Raw genomic sequence first — 22,878 nt, forward strand, 5'->3', positions numbered from 1 at the left:
GTTGCCTCGGCAGCGCGCAAGCCATTTGGTCACACAAACAATATCAATCTCCTAAGAAAAATAACTGCAGCAGAGAGGTCTCACTCAGAGGGGGAAGAAACCGCAGCGCGAGCTTCCGAGCCTCGAGAACGAGCTCTAGATCTAGGGAACGCGGGTGGAGATAGGATGAGCCGTCTCCAACCCGTCTAAGATCCCTGCGATCTTAGTCGCCGCTGTGCCTCAGCAGAAGCGGGACCGGAATCCCAAGATCACAGGCACGGACAAACTCCTCGGAGAGTGCCTGGCGAGAGCGGAGCGCTTAACAGCGGGAAAAGCACAATCAGCCCCTTGAGAGCCGACTGCGGAAGCCACGAGCACAGCCACAGCTCGGCACCGTGAGAAACGCTAGTGAAGGCTCCCTCCTCAAAGAGAGCCCTCTGAGAGCGAAGCAAGGCAGTAACAAAACGCTCGCAATGCGAGCTGACTCTGCGTGCTTCACTCCCAAACAGACAACACACAAACTGTGTGTGTCCCCACCCGAAATATAGCACGGGCAGGGAGGAACATACAGCCTGAACGCTGCCTGCTCGCCCAAATGCTTCTCTTGACTGAAGCTTTGACATAATGGAATTTATAAGTGGACAAACAACACTAAATAAGACTCATAAACAGATAGCGACTGACACACACACAGAGCGCTTGCTGAATGACAGAAAGCTGACGCCGGTTCCACCGCATGTGCTTTTAAGCTTCCTGGTCGTTGCATCACCCCGCCCGTGACGTCTCGCCCATCCAGTGGACTGATTACACATGTGATTCAAAGCGTGGTCACGCTGAAGCCGTTCCCGTAGCGTTTCAACGCAGCTCGAGATCTTGAAGGAGAACTCAATTTAAAATATTACCGTAACACAACTTTTGTCATGTTGCTCTCGGGATTGGCTTTTAAATAAAAACTGTTGTTTTGTAGTATTTGATTGAATTCGTCACTCACTTGTGCATTCAGACACACATATTTTCTTGTGTTCTTCTGCAAGCATCTGGTCATCTGGACAAAAGCAACCTGATCTCAGACCAACCACAGAGGTTGCAGGCACACGAACACTGAGGAGACAATAAGAGATGGGCGTGAGGTCATACATGAAATATTATGCCTAGCATCAAACATGCAATCCTAATCCTAAGCAAAATAAAAATTAAATGAAATCAAATGAAACCAAATCAAATACTCTTTAAAATAAAAAATCTACACAAAGTAAATGGTGGTGCATTGGCAGTTTTTCATTGAAACTCAATCTATTAATTGCAAGGTGAAATGTGAAGCAGGGCTTGAAATCTGAGAATGCTTGAATCATTTAAAGTAAAATCTTTCTCACCCGCCTTGACAGACATCATTTGGAGACTCTTGACACTCGTTGTACATCATTCCTTCAGGACATGTGATCTCTAAAACACAGTGGAATATTATTAGAAGAGCACAATGCTTTGAAAGTCTACTACTAAAGCATTTTGTTATTGGAGATTAGGTTACCATATCAAATGCACACAGAAAACAAAGTTTTGGCCAGTAAAATTACAGTAACTTATCCTACAATATCAAACTATGAATTCCACAAATTCTAACTTTTATGAACCTCAAAGGATTCGTAAAGACTTGCAGGTCTTTAAACATGTATATACGTAAACTATTAGGTTTTAAGATGATGTTGATATGTTGTAGACATCAGTACACAAATGTACAAAAATATAAGCGTGCTACTGTGCTTTCATACAGTTTTCTTACCACAGGAGCCATTGGTAAGGTATCTCCAGTCCACACAAATACCAATCCTTTTGCACTCTGATGCTGCATACTCCAGAGAGGAACAGGCACCAACACGACTATTGTATGAACAGTAGTCAAACCGGCAATTCTTCTCCACAGCCATAAGATTGATCGTTTCACCACACTTCAGAAACACTCTGAGTAAAAGATGTTAGCACCAATTATTACAATGCAACAAGCCAAAAAAATCATCAAGTTGTTTTTCATTTTCTATGAAAAAAACAAACTTTTTTTTTATTTCCATAACCGAGCTGTTATGCTTATTGACCTCAGTGGATTTAAAAATATCCAACAGTGGCTTACTCATGGTGAAGGAGGTCGCATATTGTAGGATTGCAGGAAGGTGGAGGTGGAGGTGCCGAGGTAGGGACACAAGGAACACTGATGAGTGCAGATTTGCAGTAGGGTTTCAGAGGGTCTTCTACAACCCAATCATATGCAGTCTTATCACAGCAGTTGTCATCTTCAACTACACCATTTCTTCGTATGCACGACTGCCCACCACAAACACCTATGAAGTCAAATGGAGAATGAGTGCCATAAAACAATTTCTTTAAAGTCTGTGATATCATATGTACCATGAACCATACATTGTCTAATGTGCCAATTACTTTCCATCAAAGGTTAAATGATTTTAATGGCGTACCACACTGTCCTTGGGTGTTGTTTTGGAAGTGCTCCATTGCCAGGTTGATTAACAGATTGTTGAAAGGTGTGAGAGAAACATAGGAACGGATAGGCTTGATGTACATGTAGACCTGGCTACCACTGCTTTCAAACTTGAAGACCTGATCTTCATATGGTGGTCTTATAATCTCCTGGTTCAAAGTAGACTGGAAAAAGATAGAGACAATCTGCTTATCATCAAAGCTCAAGGGAACTATCATCCCCAGTCATTCACAGAAATAGACCAGCAGAGAACTGTGGGTTTGGGGCAAAAATCAATTTTATTGTTAGATATTAGAGTTTCTTGAGCTTGAGTTGAGTTTATTTTCTTTGAACATTCAGAGATGTTTGGTTAAAAAATAATAGTATATGTAATTTGGTATTGATAATATCAAATATACATAATCAAATGTATGGCTCTGTGACACTAATACATTAGTACATTAGTAGAATAGCATATTTTTAAATGTCATTAGAAACCTACCTCTACCGTGAACTCCTCTGTTACCATAAGTGTGGCAATGTCATTCCAGTACTTTAATGTGATTCCCCTAGAACAGGAATTATCAATTTCCGGCACACAGTAGTAGTTGTCTACAGTAATGCTTAATCGGTGCTGCAGTACTTGCTCCTCCACTAGAGTGTGTGTGCAGTTGTCCATGAAGTCAAATGCGATCCCCTGGAAGGAGATGTAGTGTGGGTCTCCATAAACCTGACACTGGCCTGAGAACGAAAACAGATCAAAGTTGATGTTGAAGCAAAATGATACAAACATTTCTAAAAGTTTGTAAAATAAATAAATTAATTCATCTAATTAATTTCCCAATGCCCCTTTTTATTTTCAATTGGCTAGACCAGTGATTCTCAATTCCAGTCCTCGTACGTTTTGTATGTATCTCTTATTACTTTAGATGTTTGTTCTATTCGACCATTTCGAAGGGAGTGTATATGTACCATTCAAACGGCATTAAAGTGTGCATGACGTGAATTTCAATTAAAATCACACTTCTCTAGTAAGTTTAGTCTGTGTGTGAAGATGCTGCAGGCATTGGCGTAGTGCAAAACCATGAATGAATGTTCCAAAGTGAAGTAAACGTCAATGGATTTCCCATGCTCAGAGAGTAGGGAGCAATTAACACTGTGTAGGGACCTTGTCAATTGGAACACAGTTCATGCACGGAGCTCTCTTCTAACGAGCTGATGATCTGAATCAGTTGTGATAAATAATATAGATGTGCAAAATAGGACTGGAATTGAGAACCACTAGGCTAGACAAACATATAGCCACACTACTAACTAATCAGGTAATCTGGTTTAGTCATTATTAGTCAGTTTACTTACAATCACACTCCCAGCTCTCGCAGCAAGTCTCTTTATCTTTGACCAAAGACATCTTGTTTCCTGGGCAATAAGTCCTGATTGTGGGTGTTGGACAAGTAATAGATTTTACCTCAATCACTCCAGCCTTACAGACTTTATCAGCACAATTCTCTCTCCAAGTTTCTCCACACGACCAGCTTTGATTTCTCATCACATCTTTACACTCACACACTAATTAAAAAAAAAAGACATAAACATAAGATCTGTCATTTAAGCAGTAGTAAGCCCTGGGGTTATGTTATCATGTAGTAGTGTATTTGTGAGTTCAATTACTAGTACTATTACCTGGAGTTGTGTGTTCAGTGGTAGGTATTGTAGTACTGAGTACAGATGTCATAGAAGCGGTCGTAATTGTAGGATTAATAGTCGTATACAGTTTTTGAGGTGACCTTGGAGTTAGATTGGTGGTAACAGGGCCAGTGACTATTATTAATTCTAGTGGGAATGAAAACAAAAAAACAAAAAAAAACGTAAGAACAAAATAAGTTTGCGTGGCAGTTTTTTTTTAGCACATTCAGAATGTTTTGCCACTTTGTGTTTATTATGATATTACTGGTGGTATATTTCAAGAAAACATTGTTTAAATGCTCATTCTAGCACAAGTTTATATTTGTAGTGGCTTTCATACCTGTTGTGGACACTGTTGAAACTGAAGTGCTATATTTGACTGAGGTTGTAGTTTCAGTAGTTGCCTGAGTTGTGGTTGTGTATTGTTTCGTTGATGTTGGTTGAGTTGTGCTCTCACTTGTTGGTGGTTGTATTGTGGTTTTATATTCTGTTGTGCCCTCAGTTGTTGGTACTTGTGTTGTGTATTCTGTTGTACTTTCTGAAGTTGGTGATTGTGTTGTGGTTGTTTCTTCCAATGGAGTTGTATCTGATTCTGTTGTCCTCTTTGTTGTTGATTGTTGGGTTGTGTATTCTGTTGTGCTCTGTAAAATTGGTGGCTGTGTTGTTGTTTCTTCCATGGGAGTTGTATATGATTCTGTTGTACTTTCAGTTGTTGATGGACGTGTTTTGGTTCTGTGTTCTGTTGTGCTCTCGGTTGGTGGTGGTTGTGTTGTGGTTGTTTCTTCAACTGGAGTTGTATATGATTCTGTTGTACTTCCAGTTGTTGATGGACGTGTTGTGGTTCTATGTTCTGTTGTGCTCTCGGTTGGTGGTGGTTGTGTTGTGGTTGTTTCTTCAACTGGAGTTGTATATGATTCTGTTGTACTTTCAGTTATTGATGGACGTGTTGTGGTTCTGTGTTCTGTTGTGCTCTCGGTTGGTGGTGGTTGTGTTGTGGTTGTTTCTTCCACTGGAGTTGTATATGATTCTGTTGTACTTTCAGTTGTTGGTGGATGTGTTGTGGTTCTGTGTTCTGTTGTGCTCTCGGTTGGTGGTGGTTGTGTTGTGGTTGTTTCTTCCACTGGAGTTGTATATGATTCTGTTGTACTTTCAGTTGTTGGTGGATGTGTTGTGGTTCTGTGTTCTGTTGTGCTCTCGGTTGGTGGTGGTTGTGTTGTGGTTGTTTCTTCCACTGGAGTTGTATATGATTCTGTTGTACTTTCAGTTGTTGGTGGATGTGTTGTGGTTCTGTGTTCTGTTGTGCTCTCGGTTGGTGGTGGTTGTGTTGTGGTTGTTTCTTCCACTGGAGTTGTATATGATTCTGTTGTACTTTCACTTGTTGGTGGATGTGTTGTGGTTCTGTGTTCTGTTGTGCTCTCGGTTGGTGGTGGTTGTGTTGTGGTTGTTTCTTCCACTGGAGTTGTATATGATTCTGTTGTACTTTCAGTTGTTGGTGGATGTGTTGTGGTTCTGTGTTCTGTTGTGCTCTCGGTTGGTGGTGGTTGTGTTGTGGTTGTTTCTTCCACTGGAGTTGTATATGCTTCTGTTATAATTTCAGTTGTTGGTGGATGTGTTGTGATTCTGTGCTCTGTTGTGCTCTCAGTTGGTGGTGGTTGTGTTGTGGTTGTTTCTTCCACTGGAGTTGTATATGATTCTGTTGTACTTTCAGTTATTGGTGGATGTGTTGTAATTCTGTGTTCTGTTGTGCTCTCGGTTGGTCGTGGTTGTGTTGTGGTTGTTTCTTCCACTGGAGTTGTATATGATTCTGTTGTACTTTCAGTTGTTGGTGGATGTGTTGTAATTCTGTGTTCTGTTGTGCTCTCGGTTGGTGGTGGTTGTGTTGTGTTTGTTTCTTCCACTGGAGTTGTATATGATTCTGTTATACTTTTAGTCATTGATGAATGTGTTGTGGTTGTATATTCTGTTGTTCTCTCTGTAGTTGATAGTTGTGTTGTGTATTCCTTTGTGCTCTGTGAGGTTGGTGGTTGTGTTGTGGTTTTGTATTCTGTTGTGCTCACAGCTGTTATTAGCTGTGTTGTAGTTGTGTCTTTAACTGGAGTTGTAGATTCTTTTGTCTTCTCAGTTGTTGACTTCGTTGTGTATTCTGTTGTTGGTTTTATGTATTGTGTTGTGCTCTGAGTTGTTGGTGGTTGTGTTGTGGCTGTCTGGGTTATTGTTGTAGATGGCTGAGATGTTGATGTGTAATAAATTGTAGTCGTTGTTGTAGATGTAAATGTAGGAGTGCAGACAATTTGTCCATCAAGGCATTTACTAAGCAAAAAGAATACAAACTAATTAATGTTAAGTCTGTAGTTTTATACATTTATAAAAACATTTATAAAAATAAACGTTTTATCTTTAATTTTCTTTCCATCATTACAACAAGAGTCTACAAAATGGCTTACCAGCATGTATAAGAAGTACACATTTCATCAGGAGGTGAAAACACTCTGTTCATGAAGTTGCAAGTGCAGTTGTCCAAAGCGGTGCATTTACCTAAGTTTTCGTCATAATATGGGGTCTCCTCAGGGCATCTTGGGTAGCAACCTGAAATGGCATGCATTGTTTGGTGAACATGTTTAAATAGTTTCTGTGTTTCTAATTTCTAGCAGTTCAGATTAATTACTGCAGTACAACAGCAGAATCAAGAAACAGGAACAAAAAGGGGTAAAATACCTTCAAGTTTTCCTGTAAAGCGGTTCTTAGTGCCACAGGTCTTAACCTGGCCACAGGGATTGTAATGCCAGGTGCACTGGCCCACGTCATTGTAATAGTCACAATACACCGCTGTGGAGATGAACAAACACTCTAATCACTTGACTAACTCAGTAATAACCCAGGTACGCCTTTACCAGGAAATGCTCATGCTGGGAAAATGCTTAATTGTTTCCAAAGTCCAATCCAATAATTATAGTAGAATGCAATACATACGACACAAATCTGGGGTTCTCCAGTTGATGCAGACGTCCTTTGCACTGCACGCCTCTGTGTAAGCTGAGACAGCAGTACAAAAGCCGAGAAACTTTCCCTCAAACTCACAAGAACAGGACTCCAAAACACAGGCCTGGTAATAAGGCTCTGGATCCACCTAGTATTCATGAGACAGCAACAGTTACTGGCTGGTACAAAATGGGTTCCACCTTTCTTCATGACAAAAAATGTATTGTGAGTATATTGTGTACCTGAACCTACTTCCAAACTCAGAAAGAGTTTGATTAACTTAATGGTCAGAAATGTTTGATATAGAAACAGTGCTTTATTTAGTTAAAGTCAATGAGCCAAGATTAAGCATCAAAAATAACATTATTTAATTAACTAATGGCACTGTAAGGTACCTTCAGATGGCAATCTATAAAGGTGTCTGATCTCAGGATCATACATCGCCGCTGTGCCCAGGCTGCACAGTAGGAGTGTCGTTCACAGGGAAATATTTCATGGGTTACATCTGAGCATGGCGGAGCTGCAGCCTTCCAACTATTCCCAAAGTCCAAAACACTGAAAACTTCTGAGGAGATGCTTGTCAGAAGGTCGTTTGTCACCTTCCCATCAAAGTTCCCACAAAGCCCTAGCACTCGGCCCTAATGTTCCACAGTTGAAAGAGAACATTTGCATATCTTCACCACTCAGTAGCACATGTTTCAGGATCTGTATTCCTTGTTGATCCTGAACCAACATTCTTATCAAACTATCATAGTCCTAACCTTACATGTCCACTCTATCCCTAACCTTGCCCTATTGAGGAGATCAGATAGATATGTTCTTAAAGGGGTAGTTCGCCCAAAAATAAAAATTACCCCATGATTTAATCACCCTCAAGCCCTCCTAGGTGTATATGACTTTCTTCTTTCAGACGAATGCAATCAGACTTATAATTAAAAAATGTCCTAGCACTTCCAAGCTTTATAATGGCAGTGAATGGGTGGTATTATTCAATAGTCCAATAGAAGTCCAATTAACTGTGTTCATCCAGCTTAAAAAGTGCACCACACAGCCTTTATTCAATTTTTGTGTTCACATGGAATGTTGGGCATGACGGCAAAACAATCAATCAATTTGTGCAGTGTTCTGTGCTTGTAACCCACTTCACCTGAAGAGTGTCAAATCAAAAGGGCTGCTCGCACTATCAGAAATTTGCTGAAACAAAGCGATCAGGCGTCATTCTTTTTCAACGAGAGTTCTGGCAATGTGAGTGACAGAGATCATACATAATGCAGCTGTAGGAAATCAACTTCACAGCTTGTTAGTTTTTGAATCACATCTGATTAGGTCACAATGTGAGGACTGAATATCAATCTTAGACAATAAAACAAATTAAATGTGACTTCTTACTCTCCACTGAGGCTCTAGTTGGATGGTGACCCTGGTATGTTTGTCCCAGATTACAGTGATACCCAGTCCAGGAACTGTGATAATGATGTAGAGGCCCACAGTGTGGATGGCGTACAGGGGCTCTGCCAGCAATGCGTCCCCTGCCTGAAGTCTCTCAGTTACCTTCATATCGCTCAACATCAGAGTCACTGCACCCTGTCAAACATTGAGCAACTATTTACAATTTCATAATTACTGAGTGCACTATAATTTTCACTTGATATAAGGTTGAAATATTGACAACACCCAACAACTTTAAAAATGTATATATACATAGATGATCATTTACCAGAAGCTCCACTGAGATGGCACGGGAACATGTCAAAGATTCGTCACAACACGGAACACTCTCAGTTTTAATTGCAAACTGCCCACTTGAACCAGCATCCTTATACAATAAATATTAGAGTTGAAAAATGTTTGCCCACTTGTTGAGTGCTTTTGCAACATTTATACATTTTACTAGTATGCTGTTCATTAACTTAAGTCAGGATCTTTCGAGAAAGATCTTTGTGAAACAAGTACTTTGTCAGATTGCAAACACTCACCTTCACCAGGGTGTATTGACAGTGGCCATCAAATCTGTACCATTTGGAGTCAAAGGTGCGATACTGCCCATTTCCAAACACCTCACATACTCCTGAGCATGCCTCATCAATACAAGACCACTCACCACCTCTACATGTGCTGCGAGACACAAAATCACATCATTCAAATTTAGTGGTCAGGTTTTCACTGAACCATGAACCAATAAAATGGTAATTTGGTAGGCCACGGTATCTCAAAGGATACAATCTTTAAGCCCTCAAATTTCATTCACACTTGTGATCCCTTAGAATCTTGAGGTGTCAAGTTGAAATATGTAAAGGCGGGAATGAGATTTGAGTGCTATAGTGGAGAGGAAGATTTTCAGTGAATATTATCTTAAAATTATAAGATTTGAAATATATTACACAAGCTGAAAGGACTACTTTTATGATGATTTTGTTTTGCTGTCATTTTAAGAACTTAATAACTTCACTATGCATTTATTTCCCCAGTTTGGAAAAGAGCAGCTTGTGCATTCTGCAAAATATATCCTTTTAAACTCTATTGGTTTGGAATGACATGAAGGTGGGTTAACTCTAATTATTCCTTTAAAATTTGTGAACCAAGGTCAGGGCTAGAAGACCGTTCTTACCATTTTTTACAGTTTGTCTCCACACTCTGCCCAGTTTCATACACTCTCCCGCTGAATTCACAGGTGCAGTTTTCATGAGTCACACAACCACCATTATGATCTTCAAAAAGGCCATCCGGACAATAACAGCCACTGATGCAGCTGTTGCCATCACTCTGTGAATAACATCAGCAATTTAACTCAGACCATTGCAGAAAATGAACAGTATGAACAGCATATAGCAAGATGTCATAATGCCAAATTTGGAAAATAAAAAACTGCTTACTACAGGTTTGGTCAAGCTTTCACACGTCCTATGGTCTGTGTTCACTGGTATTTGTGAGCAATCCACACAAATCTTTCCCACTGTGCAATCTAGAAAAGAGGAATAGAACATAATAGATATCTTTGGCACTGAATCGTGGAATTTCCAAATTACTGGAACTAACTAACTACACACTGCTCAAGTACACACCGGTACTACAGTATATGACTGGTTATTTTAACATAGTTTGATGAATTATGCATGCAGTAATATCTCAACATTACCACAACAGGCAAACAGGACTGATGTTTGTGAAAAAAAAAACATTCTGAAAATCTAAAAGATCAGTGACTTAAAAGTACACTAAAAAGGTTTTCTTATCTATTTTTTCATTATAAATGAATTAAGTCATATACTGTATATCATATATCAATTTAATATATGTTTTATGTATGTATATATATATATATATATATATATTTAAATACACACATTAAAAGGCACTGGTTCAGTATTCTGTAATTTAATGTTGTTGTGTTTTGTTGTTGTTGTTTTTTTTCCAAATGTAAAGAGATGATTTCACTTACTGCAAACTTCAGGACAATGAAGTTGTCCATTTTCACATAAGCTGTAATACAAAATGTATTCAACATTACAGAAACATAACATAAACATTTTTTGAACTGAGTTGTTTTCACCCTTACCACTGGCGTCCACCGATAACCACTGGGCCTGGAGGTGTGACACCTCCAGGATGGTGGCAGCTGCACAGTGAACGAGGGCTGCAGGTCTGTTGGTTGCTCAGGTGAGAGTCTGATGTGCATCCACACCCCTCCACAGGGTCGTCCACCACCTCACAGGTGGGATCAGGGCCCGAGAGGGAACGGCAGGTATGGTTACATGCCAACGCTGAGTAAGCAAACCTCAGGTTGCCCATGCACAAAGGAACTGAAACCCGGAATGATATACAAAAATCCAAAATAAAAATTAAGAAGAAATAATATATATATATATATATATATATATAATTTATGTGATGTTGTTACAGTGTAATTAGGCAAATAATTATTAGTAAAATGTAAATATATCACAAAAAATGGAGAAGAAAAATTGGTTAATTGTGCTAAGGACGCGTTTTCAGCCATTTTGGGGGGAAAAAGTTGAAAATCAAAGATGCTGTTGCTGTAATGATGAGAGATTTTTTTCCTTTCTTTCTTGTTTTTTTTTATTTATTTTTTTTATAATACCTCTGAGTTATCTGCAGCACCTACAGAAATACAATTGAAAACCATTCATTGAATAAAAGCTTGTGACTCACTGCAGTTTGTTTCTGATCTCCAGTCGCCAACAATGATTCCCTGAGTTGCACAGGCTTTTGCGTAGTTACCAAAGGAGACACACAAACATTCCTGTAATGCAGTCGAGCACTGACATGTTCTTTTCACACATGCCTGAGAAGAATCAGAAACAGATTAATAACAGGAAAACAACCATGAATTTCAAAATGATCAAATGTGTTTATGGATAGGAATATATCCTTGCCTCGACATAGGGCGAAACAGGTACATAATCATGACACACGGCAAACACTCCTTCTGGATCTGTCAGTTGGTCACAGTTCTCCTCTGCAAATATCTCTTTAAATTGAATGAATATCAGTGGTTATCTTGGAAAATAACTTTGATATGGTTAAGCAGTTAGGCTAAATGACACTTACCATTTTCAGTGTTGATGCATCCAGTAATTAGGGTACAAGTGCCCATTGACCAGGACCGGGCAAAAAGCTGAACCGAACTTTCTATGATACCACTAAAAGTAGTGAAGTCATCGCTTGTGTCATTATTAAAAGTTCCACAAAGACCTATAATAAAAGCACTTGCTTTAATAACAACATTCAAATTCGACTGACTCATTGAATTCTACTGTATATATAACTACATTTTGCTAAATTGCTGTATGTGCCTTGAGGTTGGCTTGCATGAATATAGATTATTCAAACCTTTGGTATTTGCGGTTGGCGGCAAATTCAGATATATTTGAATTTCTGGAGAGACTTGAACTTGCATTTTCAAGCCGAATGAAGTCTGAACTTGAATGAACATTGAAGACTGCCAAAAGACTGTGGTAGACTCTGAAACAAAAGCCAGTAACATAGCAATTTTGTAAAGCTAATGTTAATGTTTCAAACTTAAGTAAAGTAAAGGTAATATGAATATTTCAAACGTATAAATCTAATATGACAAATTCTAAAAGAGCCTACCAGTCTGTGATAGGTCACTGATTTCTATGTTGTTCAGTTGTATGCTGTTTGCAGAAAAAGTATATCTTTCCTGGAATTAAAACATCTTTAAGTTGATAGGGGAAATGACTCTGACGTCGGAAGGTGGTGAAAACCTGGTAACACTTTACTTTAAGGTGACATAGTAACATGCACTTACTGTAAAAGTAGATTATGCATAATTACAATTAACTAGCCCTAAAAACGAAACCCTATAGTAAGTACATGTAGTTGATTAATATTACTCAGGACTTATTTGTGTAATTAAACTCTAACAATGTCACTTTAAAATAAAGTGTAATCAAAAACCTTTCCAGTTACAGCTTATAAAAACAGACACTTAAAATCTCTGCAAATTTGTCAACAACACATACATATACATAGAAAACAACCTGCAAGTGTTGGTAAGGAAAATAGACAAACCTGGTTGATATTAAGATATGCCTTTTCTATGACAACACCTTGCTCGGAATACTGAATGTTCAATGTCCAGTTAAGCCCCTGGGTGACATACCAAATATTAGACATTTTAATATCAGAAAATCTGAAAATATCACATTGCAAAAAAAAAAAATTGTGTTATATTCCATTTCAGTTACCCTTGCAGCCACAAAGGTGCATTTGTCTAGCATAGAATACTGTTTGCCGTCAAATGTAGTGATGAACTGGCCTTCAATAATACACTTGGCTGGACATGTGTTTCTAGAACATGCCCAATTTCCTCTGATGCAGGTACTGTGGGGATAAAAACACCAAAAAATGTCTCAAGCGGTTTTCAACATTTCTTTTTACACAGTTTCTATCGAAAGCTCACAATATTTACTTACATTTTTACGTACAAAAACGTTGTCTTTTGAAAAACCCTGCATGATTGTATGTTCTTGTATGATTACAACAGTAACAGTATACAGTAATACTTCAATAAAAAATATTTTAATACGTTTAAAATTGTTCAGAAAGGTGCTAAGTAAATTATTCAAATGAAAAATTCAAAAGTGTAACAATGGAATTATTTAAAATGTTGTTGGCAAATAATTACCATGTCCAGAATTGGTAAAGGAAGCTATTAAGAAAAAAAATATTACCAGGCCTGGCACTTTGTTCGGCGCTCCTGCCCTGGTGCATACATTATCTTTGCATGCACACATGGACATTCCTCCACATTTATGGAATGGTAACCATCAACACGATCATTCAGGACCTTTCCTGTGATTATGAGAGAGAGAGAGAGAGAGAGAGAGAGAGAGAGAGAGAGAGAGAGAGAGAGAGAGAGAAAATGTGATACAAAATAGATAGGAAATAAAAAGATAGGAAATAAAAGAGATATTCAATAAATACACCATTTTTTTATTTTATTTAATGCATCACTGGTTTGTTCAGTGAAGTGAAGTGAAGTGAAGTGAAGTGAAGTGAAGTAAAGTAAAGTAAAAACATATTTCCTGCTAATCAAGGACCAACCTTCGGCAGGTAGGCAGGTGCTGGTGAGTTCTGTGGTATAATTCTGTGGGTTGCTGCAGGTTGGGGGGAAAGCAGGACCCATCTCTACATAGTGCAAGTCTCCAGGACAGTGAGGTTGGTCTGCAAACAAGATAAATTATTAGTATTATTAATAACACTGTAATACATATATATATATATATATATATATGATTTTGATAACTTTTCTGATTAACTTATTATAAACTGTGGTTCTTACAGCAGTTGCTTTTTGATCTCCACACTGACCACACTGGACTGGAACTCCCACACATAAGCGAGAGCTCTTTAAAAAATGAGCAGTTTGCTTCTTGATGCCATAATCCTTTCATATTTTTGTAACACAGGGTCAGGTAGGTTCGATATTTAGTGGCGAGACATTCGTAAGCATGGGACAAAAGATCTTTACAAACCTAAAAAAAAAAATAATAATTACGCAATCAGTGGATTTTAATATATTTTTGGAGCCTTGTATATATTTATTGCCAGTATTTTAGCTTCTCATAATCCATTGCATATTTCACAAACATAACACACAAATTATTGCATTAAGGATAGCTTTATAATGCATTATATGTACAGGCTTCATAGAAAGTTAATAGAAAGTAATTGTAATGATAAAATCTATAAAAATGCTATGGTAAAAAAAAAAAAAAAAACATTTTATTGGTTTCATACATTTTTTCATAAAGTTCAGTCCAGTAACTCCTAAAATTTTGCTACTGTGTGTTTTATATATATATATTAACAATACAGTTTATTTTTGTTCAGCTGTGCAGAAACTCACTGTGTTTGTCTGCACAACAGAGTCTTGTATCAGGCATTGTCCATCAGAGAGGATACTGGTGGATATCAGTTGCTGCATAGTTTCTATAAACAAAATAGCAAACATAAAACACCACCAGAAAGTATTTTATGATTATATCTCAAAACTCATTGTTTAAACCGCACATAACAACTGAACACACTCACCTGAGCTGTTTTGGTGCCCACAAAGTCCACTCATACCCTCCACTAAATCCTGGTCCAGTTGCACCTACAAGAGATGTGCTCAAAGATTACATACAAAATACAATACGGCCAGGGTCGTTATAAAGTGATAACCACATATGTTTATTCTTTTGGTTAAATCAACAATACTACATAAAGAATTTTGTAATCTTGCAGACCATTGTCTTTAATGATAACTCACCCAAAGCGAACTGACACCATTAGCTACACTGTACCATGTGACAGACACTGGCAAAACTTTGCTTTGGAGCCTGGTATAGATTCCATAATGAAACACATGCTGATAGGTTTGGTCGTATGGAAGGGAAATACTGTGAAAAGATTAGCAAATATTTTATGCGGATATATTAACAATCAACATTTTTATTGATAAATACTACAAATGTAGTCAACATATTTATTTACATGCTCCAAACCCCGAATTCAGAAAACTCTGTGATTTTAATTCTAAGTCAAATATAACATTGTTAAAATCAAATACAATATAATATTATAATTACAACATTTTTAAGCTCCTTGGACAACATTAACAACCCTTTTAAACTTAAATCTAAATTTTGGTCACAAATGTGACTCATAAATCCCATACCTGCTGCCTTCCACAGTCGCAGTGTTATTGTGAATGAGGGTTGTGACTTTATTTATGATGATCTCCACTCTGTCCATCAGGCCATTCAGTCCACGCTGGATGATGATATGACAGTCCACTCCAGCATGACTGAAGTGTGTAAGCGTTACAGGACATGTAGTCTTCAGATGAAACGCAGTTTTGTTGAAGGTATAATAGATGCCACTGCCATATGTCTTACATACATCTGAAAAAAGAACCCAAATAAATATTGATCTTATTTGGGACAACAGCTCTTTGGGTGTTTATTTATTTATTTGTTTGTTTATTTATTTATTTAACATGTGACAAGTGATCAGTCTCAAAAAACACAACAAAACAAAATATAATTTCCCAGGAATATTGACAAATATTTGACATGCTATTAACATAATTGGAGATGATCAATTATGTATTAAAGTAGATAAAATGCAATACTTTCTTACTTTGAGCTGTAAACACAGAATGCATGTGGCCTGTAAATAAAAGCAGAAAAAAAAATCCTCAAGATTTGTACCACATCTAGCCATACATAAAACATAATATCGACAATAACAATAATAATGATAATAATAATAAAATAATGTTTAATAAAAAATAACTGGATAATAAATAATAATCAGTCAATGTAATAAATTACTTAAATTAAAAATTACATGCATTTAAATGTAATATTACTTTAATCCATTAGATTAAATTATATCAATAATTTATTAAATTAATCAAGATGAGCTAACCTGAGAATACAATGATTATGCCTAAAAGTGCTGCCTCTCGCAGAGCCATGCTGTCCAATAGATATTTGGTGCAGAACTGTTTTAGGACTAAAGAAATTCTTCTCGCAGCCCTTTTATGATGAGATCCACTTCACTAATTTGAATAACATGAGGAAACAGCCTCTAGATTAAACATTGACTGTATTCGCATTAACTAATAAGGGGGTATGGAACACAAAAGCTAACAAAGGGCCTTTTATGTGCTCACATTAAACAACCGTCGAGAACATCCAAAGATTAATGTTGAAAATCCCTTTATTTGGCACTGCTTTGTTGTTTAGCTGTAATGGTGTGTAGGTCATATTCTATTTGACATTGTACCTGGTTCTGCTCTGTGAACAGGTGGATTTGATTTCAGGAACAGGAATACTATTAGGTTCCTGATGAGAATATGACCTCAAAACTCAATCACGGAAAATGCCAATCTCATGTCAAATGTGTGTTTAAAGAACATAATATGTAACTCTAATCCCAAACCTGGCTATTTATTGAGGTATGTTTCCTTATCAACATCATCACAACTTTAAAACTGCTTTAAGAAAATATTTTTTAATATTGTTTATATCATATATTTTTGTTTTAAGGAAAATAAATAAAAATAAACAAATAAATAAACAGGTTGCATTGTAGTCTTGTGCAGTTACAGTTGTGATACACACTACATAATTTATAACCTGTTAGCTAAAAAGCTTTTTTTTTTTTCAAATTGGTGAATTATTACATCCTCCTGCTCCAGGATAAAAAGACAATTATGCATGTACATGCCAAGAACCAGAAAAGATCATTATAGCAACATGACTATTAAATTGTGATAGAGGGTTAATATTAGATAAATATTACCTAAACATATAATGCTAGTTAAGACATCCTTTGGAAGTGTTTAAAACAGCATTCAATGGTATTATTATATATGTAAAAAATAAATAAAAAATAACACACACACACACACACACACACACACATGTCAAAAGCTAGAAATAATGTATATTTATGGGTGTGTTTAATTTTATATTCTGTTATTAAGTTGTAAATAAATAAAAAAAAGATTATTGGAGTAGGTTTTCTCCAAGATCATTGGAAAATAGTGTTAAAAAATCATACCCAAATATGTCAGCTGTCCTTGAACACCAAAGCCATTGCCTAAAAATGTTTTCCCAATAATCACTACTGTACAACAGTCAAGAGACTTCTGAGGAGTGTATAGGTGCCATTTACAAGGTCTATTCTGTCCAGCAGGTGGCAATGTATCTGTTTGTGTGGTCTAAGGTGGTGTTGTCTCATCTACGGTATAAATCCAATCTGTCACAATTATTCTATACTGTTATAGTAAGCAGAGATAAACATGTTGAGAATACCTTAAAATAATCAGTCCACAAAGCTGCATCCAAATGCAAAAAGTAGTGTGTTTTTTTTTCAGAATGTAAGATAATCATCAACAATCACTTCATCAGCACAAGCTGTGTCCAAGCATATTCGTGTTCTCAGTGAAATGGTGTTGATTTACAATCAATTCCTATAATCTAAATAACCACACTCATGGAGCATACTCACCCTAGATTAGCACTCTTATCATGAGAAGTCGGTAACCTAGGCGACTGTTTGAAAACATGAAGGGTAGAATACTAAATGCTCAGTACGGCTTCTGGTGGAATACTACTGAACCATAAAAAAGAAACATTAAAACCATTGAAAGGTGAAGTGAATAACACTGATCATTACAATGGCACCTTTTAAGAGGTGGGATATATTAGGCAGCAAGTGAACAGTCAGTTCTGCTGGGAAACCTTGGGTTGAGCATCTTATGGGATGTTCTGGACCAACAAATCCGATCCATGGAGGCCCCACATCGTAAATGTCTTTCAGAAGTATTGTGGAGTCCATCACATCAGAGCTGTTTTGGCAGCACAAAGCAGACCTACATATTTGGCAGGTGGTTTTAGTGTTGTGACTGATCAGTTTGTATACTCTTATGATGAAATTTCAGAAGATGTAGATAGTAATGAATACATTTTCCATAATTATGAATATGGTAAGAATTGAACAATATAGTGTTTTTATTATTATTATAGCTTTATTATCTTTTTATCTTTATTTTCATGGATCCTCCCTGTTTAGTTGTGTCTGTATGTTTTTCACAGTTTATACAAAAATATTATATATTGATATATTGAGAAGCACAACTTTGATAATACAGTAAGAACAATTTTGAGTTCATGGACTCTATAAATTAAACAGTGTTCACAAAACCACTTCATATAATTCCTTACGTGTAAAAACAACCAAGGCCAAAACAGACACTAAAAGTGACACATCCCCTTAAAGGGATAGTTCACCCAAAAATTTAAATGCTGTCATTAATTACTCACCTAGTCACCTTCATGTCGTTTCAAACCCGTAAGTCCTTCGTTCATCTTCGGAACACAAATTAAGATATTTTTGATGGAATCTGAGAGCTGTCTGACCCTGCATAGACAGCAACGCAACTGAAATCTTCCCAAGTCCAGAAACGTAGCAAGGCAATCTGTAAAATAATCTGTGACATCAGTGGTTCATCCGCAATTATACAAAGCTACGAGAATACTTTTTGTGCGCAAAATAAAAAAAAATAACGACTTTATTCAACAATTCGTCTCCTCCGCATCACCCTGTAGCGCCATTTTGGAGAGTATCAGCTGGACGTAAACAACGTATGCTGTTCTGAGTCAGCTGCGTCACGCTTGATCTGTTTCCTACGTTGTTGTGATTTGATCTGAACGAAAACAGCGTATCCGTGTGACGCAGCTGCGCACAGGGTGATGACGGCACTCTCCAGGGACTTTCCATCTCTTCCTCCACTCCACCGACCAGCAGGATCAAAGTGCGGGAACACCAGGGCTGGTTGTACCGGCGGATCCAGAAGGGGGACGACATCTACAAAATCCAGCTTGTCGTCCCTAAGAAGCTGGTCCAGCAGATGGTACAGCACTTCCACCAGAGGACAGCAGAGAAACACCATGGACGTCTAAAGACCCTACTGCAGATCCTGGGAGTTGCCAGGTGGCCTTCGGTCCGCAGCGACGTCTGGAGGTTTGTCGAGAGCTGCAAGTCGTGTGGTGTGGAGGCCAAGAAGTGTGCTGTCATCAACCCTAGCAACAAACCACCTCATCATCCACCTCATCCCCGTTCATCAGCATCAACAACATCATCCACCAAAGAGACCCGCAAGCCGGATAGGAAGAAACGCCAGGGGGGCTGGCGGACCATCATGACTGGGTGCAACATAATTCTGGGAGGAGCGGCGCCACCTACCCAAGGATGCCCAGGCTGGTATTGAATTCCACCTCTCTCTAGTGTTAGCTTAGATTCCTTAGAATTCGGCGTGGCATGGAGGTGATCAGTTTGTGGCACTGCTGGGGTGGTATGGAAGCCCAGGTTTCTTTGACAGTGGCCTTCAGCTCATCTGCATTTTTTGGTCTCTTGTTTCTCATTTTCCTCTTGACAATACCCCATAGATTCTCTATGGGGTTCAGGTCTGGTGAGTTTGCTGGCCAGTCAAGCACACCAACACCACGGTCATTTAACCAACTTTTGGTGCTTTTGGCAGTGTGGGCAGGTGCCAAATCCTGCTGGAAAATGATTTGGAGAGTATCAGCTGGACGTAAACAACGTATGCTGTTCTGAGTCAGCTGCGTCACGCTTGATCTGTTTCCTACGTTGTTGTGATTTGATCTGAACGAAAACAGCGTATCCGTGTGACGCAGCTGCGCACAGGGTGATGACGGCACTCTCCAGGGACTTTCCATCTCTTCCTCCACTCCACCGACCAGCAGGATCAAAGTGCGGGAACACCAGGGCTGGTTGTACCGGCGGATCCAGAAGGGGGACGACATCTACAAAATCCAGCTTGTCGTCCCTAAGAAGCTGGTCCAGCAGATGGTACAGCACTTCCACCAGAGGACAGCAGAGAAACACCATGGACGTCTAAAGACCCTACTGCAGATCCTGGGAGTTGCCAGGTGGCCTTCGGTCCGCAGCGACGTCTGGAGGTTTGTCGAGAGCTGCAAGTCGTGTGGTGTGGAGGCCAAGAAGTGTGCTGTCATCAACCCTAGCAACAAACCACCTCATCATCCACCTCATCCCCGTTCATCAGCATCAACAACATCATCCACCAAAGAGACCCGCAAGCCGGATAGGAAGAAACGCCAGGGGGGCTGGCGGACCATCATGACTGGGTGCAACATAATTCTGGGAGGAGCGGCGCCACCTACCCAAGGATGCCCAGGCTGGTATTGAATTCCACCTCTCTCTAGTGTTAGCTTAGATTCCTTAGAATTCGGCGTGGCATGGAGGTGATCAGTTTGTGGCACTGCTGGGGTGGTATGGAAGCCCAGGTTTCTTTGACAGTGGCCTTCAGCTCATCTGCGTGTGGTGGCTCTTGATGCCTTGACCCCAGCGTCAGTCCATTCCTTGTGAAGTTCACTCAAATTCTTGAATCGATTGTGCTTGACAATCCTCATAAGGCTGCGGTTCTCTCGGTTGGTTGTGCATCTTTTTCTTCCACAATTTTTCCTGACACTCAACTTTCTGTTAACATGCTTGGATACAGCACTCTGTGAACAGCCAGCTTCTTTGGCAATGAATGTTTGTGACAGAAACACACTTGCAAATACTGTACAAATGAAAGTGTAGTGAGTATCTATCATCTTTAAGCAGTGTTTACAAAAATAACTTTGCATTTAGTTCTTTACCTAGTGAGACCAGCTGTCTGATGGGCCAATGCACTTACATCAAAGGAAAAATGTTGTTGATTTAACTGATTGCACAGCTAGAACTGATCTTGTGTCAGTTGAAAGCCGCTAATACGAACATAAGACGAAAGGCAAGATGAATGGCAATGATCAATCAAGACTCTCAACCTCAAAATAAGCTCTTTTGTAAAGAGACAGAGTACCCATTATGTACAAATACAAGCTCAAGAATGTGTGTGTGTGTGTGTGTGTGTGTGTGTGTGTGTGTTTTCCAGGCTGTCGCTATGAATGCTGCGATAATCAGATTATAAACAATCAGCAAATACTGATATGCTATTATCAACAATTCTGTGTATGAAGTTATTAAGAGGCATATGAAACCACTCGAGTCATATTGATTCTCAAGAGATTCTCAAGAGCACGACCAAACAATATCTTTCGGAGACTGTAGAATCTCATATCAGTAATTCCCCACTATACTTGAATCAATAAAAATAAAGAGCATTAATCATTAATTAGGTTGATCAAACAGTTTTGATCAACAGCTCTGCTCAGTATATTTCATTTCCTGCTCCATGCTCCATGCTCATAGAAACCCCGCTCAGAGCATTCAACCCACACTTAAAAGCTCCACTTCCATTTTCAAGAAAAAATGTGAAATGTGAAATGTGACGTGAATTTAAACCTAACCCTCAGTGGTTGTCCAAAAACATACAAATAAAATTGTACAAATGCATAGCCATCAAGTCACCAAAATAGTGATTGTACAAATTCATAGCCATTAAGTCACCAAAATATAAAAATGTTATGAATTGCCATGAACAAGCACACTCCTGGCAAACCTCTGCTAACATACTGTAGACTGGAATGCCACAAACAAAAGCATGCAGACTATTCAGTAAAAACAGTGAATCATGTGTAATATCACAGTGATATTATGATAAATATCTGCACCCTTGGGGCCGCACTTGGCCAATCAAATTTGAAGACAAGGAATAGAACTAAATATGTAAAAAAAATATTTAGGCCTAAATTTATGTATTTATTTTAATCGTATATAAAATTTCAACGTGATTTAATGAAAATGTGTATGTATTTTACGTAAAATGTGGTTCTACAAAATGTACATTTACTTACGTTTACACAGACACTGAAATGTACAGCATCTAAACGTACAATATTGACGTATTGACAACACCTAACATAAATTATTTATGTATGAACAACTCTGCAGATTTACATATGAATTCTTATAAATATCGCAATTTCAGAATTAACATTTTTATTGAATTCAATTATCATATTAATGGCATCATTACAACTACATTTATTAAATTACGTTTACTCATTTACTTATAATATGCAAGGAATTCGTTCTGTTCTGTGTGATTTCTGCTGCCAACTCATTTGGAAGAATATAATGTTAAACAAAACTACTCTTTAAACCATTCAAATGAATATCATTTCTGCAATCATTTCGCCATTACTTATGCAATATTTACTTTGTTTACTATGGGACACAAAAGGTGTTTTCTACGACCTGCTGTGACTCACAATATAACCATAAAATACACCAAAAAAACACAACATAATTACAAAAGGATCCAGTGTATTTGTACACTGTAATCCAAAATTTCAGAATTCATACGACTGCAAGGAACAGACCCAAACTCAAGCCTTTATTCAGCGATCTTCATCTCCATCCTGAGCAGCGACCATAAGCAGCAATTCCCATGCTGATGCGTTCCTTACAAATTCAAAAATTGCAGCTTCAAGAAGCTTTACGGCAGTTTTACGGCAGTAAAATAGAACACTCATTGGCTCTAACCTGCTTCATCACAGATTGCCACATGCTGTGTTTCTGGTGAGGTGTGTTTGAATTAGAAATCCATGCCTTCAGAGTGGATTGGGATCCGCAATTCGCCATAAAACTAAGGGCCTGTTTACACCAGGTCATTTCATGCGTTTTCGCTGATCGGATATCTATCTGATTTGTTAAAACGTTTCCATTTACACTTGGCCACATAAATGTGTCGT

At 38.3% G+C, this 22,878-nt stretch overlaps 1 protein-coding gene and 1 pseudogene across 1 annotated transcript; both read right to left on the reverse strand.

Annotated features, from left to right (window-relative positions):
- The window catches only part of LOC107689736 (mucin-2-like), an 18,525-nt pseudogene extending 12,456 nt beyond the window's left edge, over positions 1-6,069 (reverse strand).
- Positions 6,070-6,626: 557 nt separating this feature from the next.
- LOC107689737 (mucin-19-like) lies at positions 6,627-16,124 on the reverse strand (the record flags this gene model as incomplete). The annotated part of the gene is made up of 26 exons (XM_016487868.1): positions 16,076-16,124; positions 15,321-15,546; positions 14,913-15,042; positions 14,693-14,756; positions 14,508-14,590; positions 13,941-14,133; positions 13,703-13,822; positions 13,330-13,360; positions 12,844-12,979; positions 12,668-12,745; positions 12,227-12,296; positions 11,966-12,097; positions 11,684-11,827; positions 11,509-11,591; positions 11,285-11,417; positions 10,671-10,914; positions 10,554-10,594; positions 9,988-10,076; positions 9,723-9,877; positions 9,068-9,229; positions 8,832-8,916; positions 8,504-8,698; positions 7,510-7,752; positions 7,106-7,262; positions 6,851-6,961; positions 6,627-6,721 (listed from the first exon to the last, which is right to left on the reverse strand). Coding segments are annotated over exons 1-26 (3,249 nt in total), but the record flags the coding sequence as incomplete, so codon positions are not given.
- Positions 16,125-22,878: the final 6,754 nt, after the last annotated feature.

The sequence above is a fragment of the Sinocyclocheilus anshuiensis genome, unplaced genomic scaffold, assembly GCF_001515605.1.
Source record: "Sinocyclocheilus anshuiensis isolate Anshui unplaced genomic scaffold, SAMN03320099.WGS_v1.1 scaffold1014, whole genome shotgun sequence".
In the NCBI taxonomy this organism is placed as follows: domain Eukaryota; kingdom Metazoa; phylum Chordata; class Actinopteri; order Cypriniformes; family Cyprinidae; genus Sinocyclocheilus; species Sinocyclocheilus anshuiensis.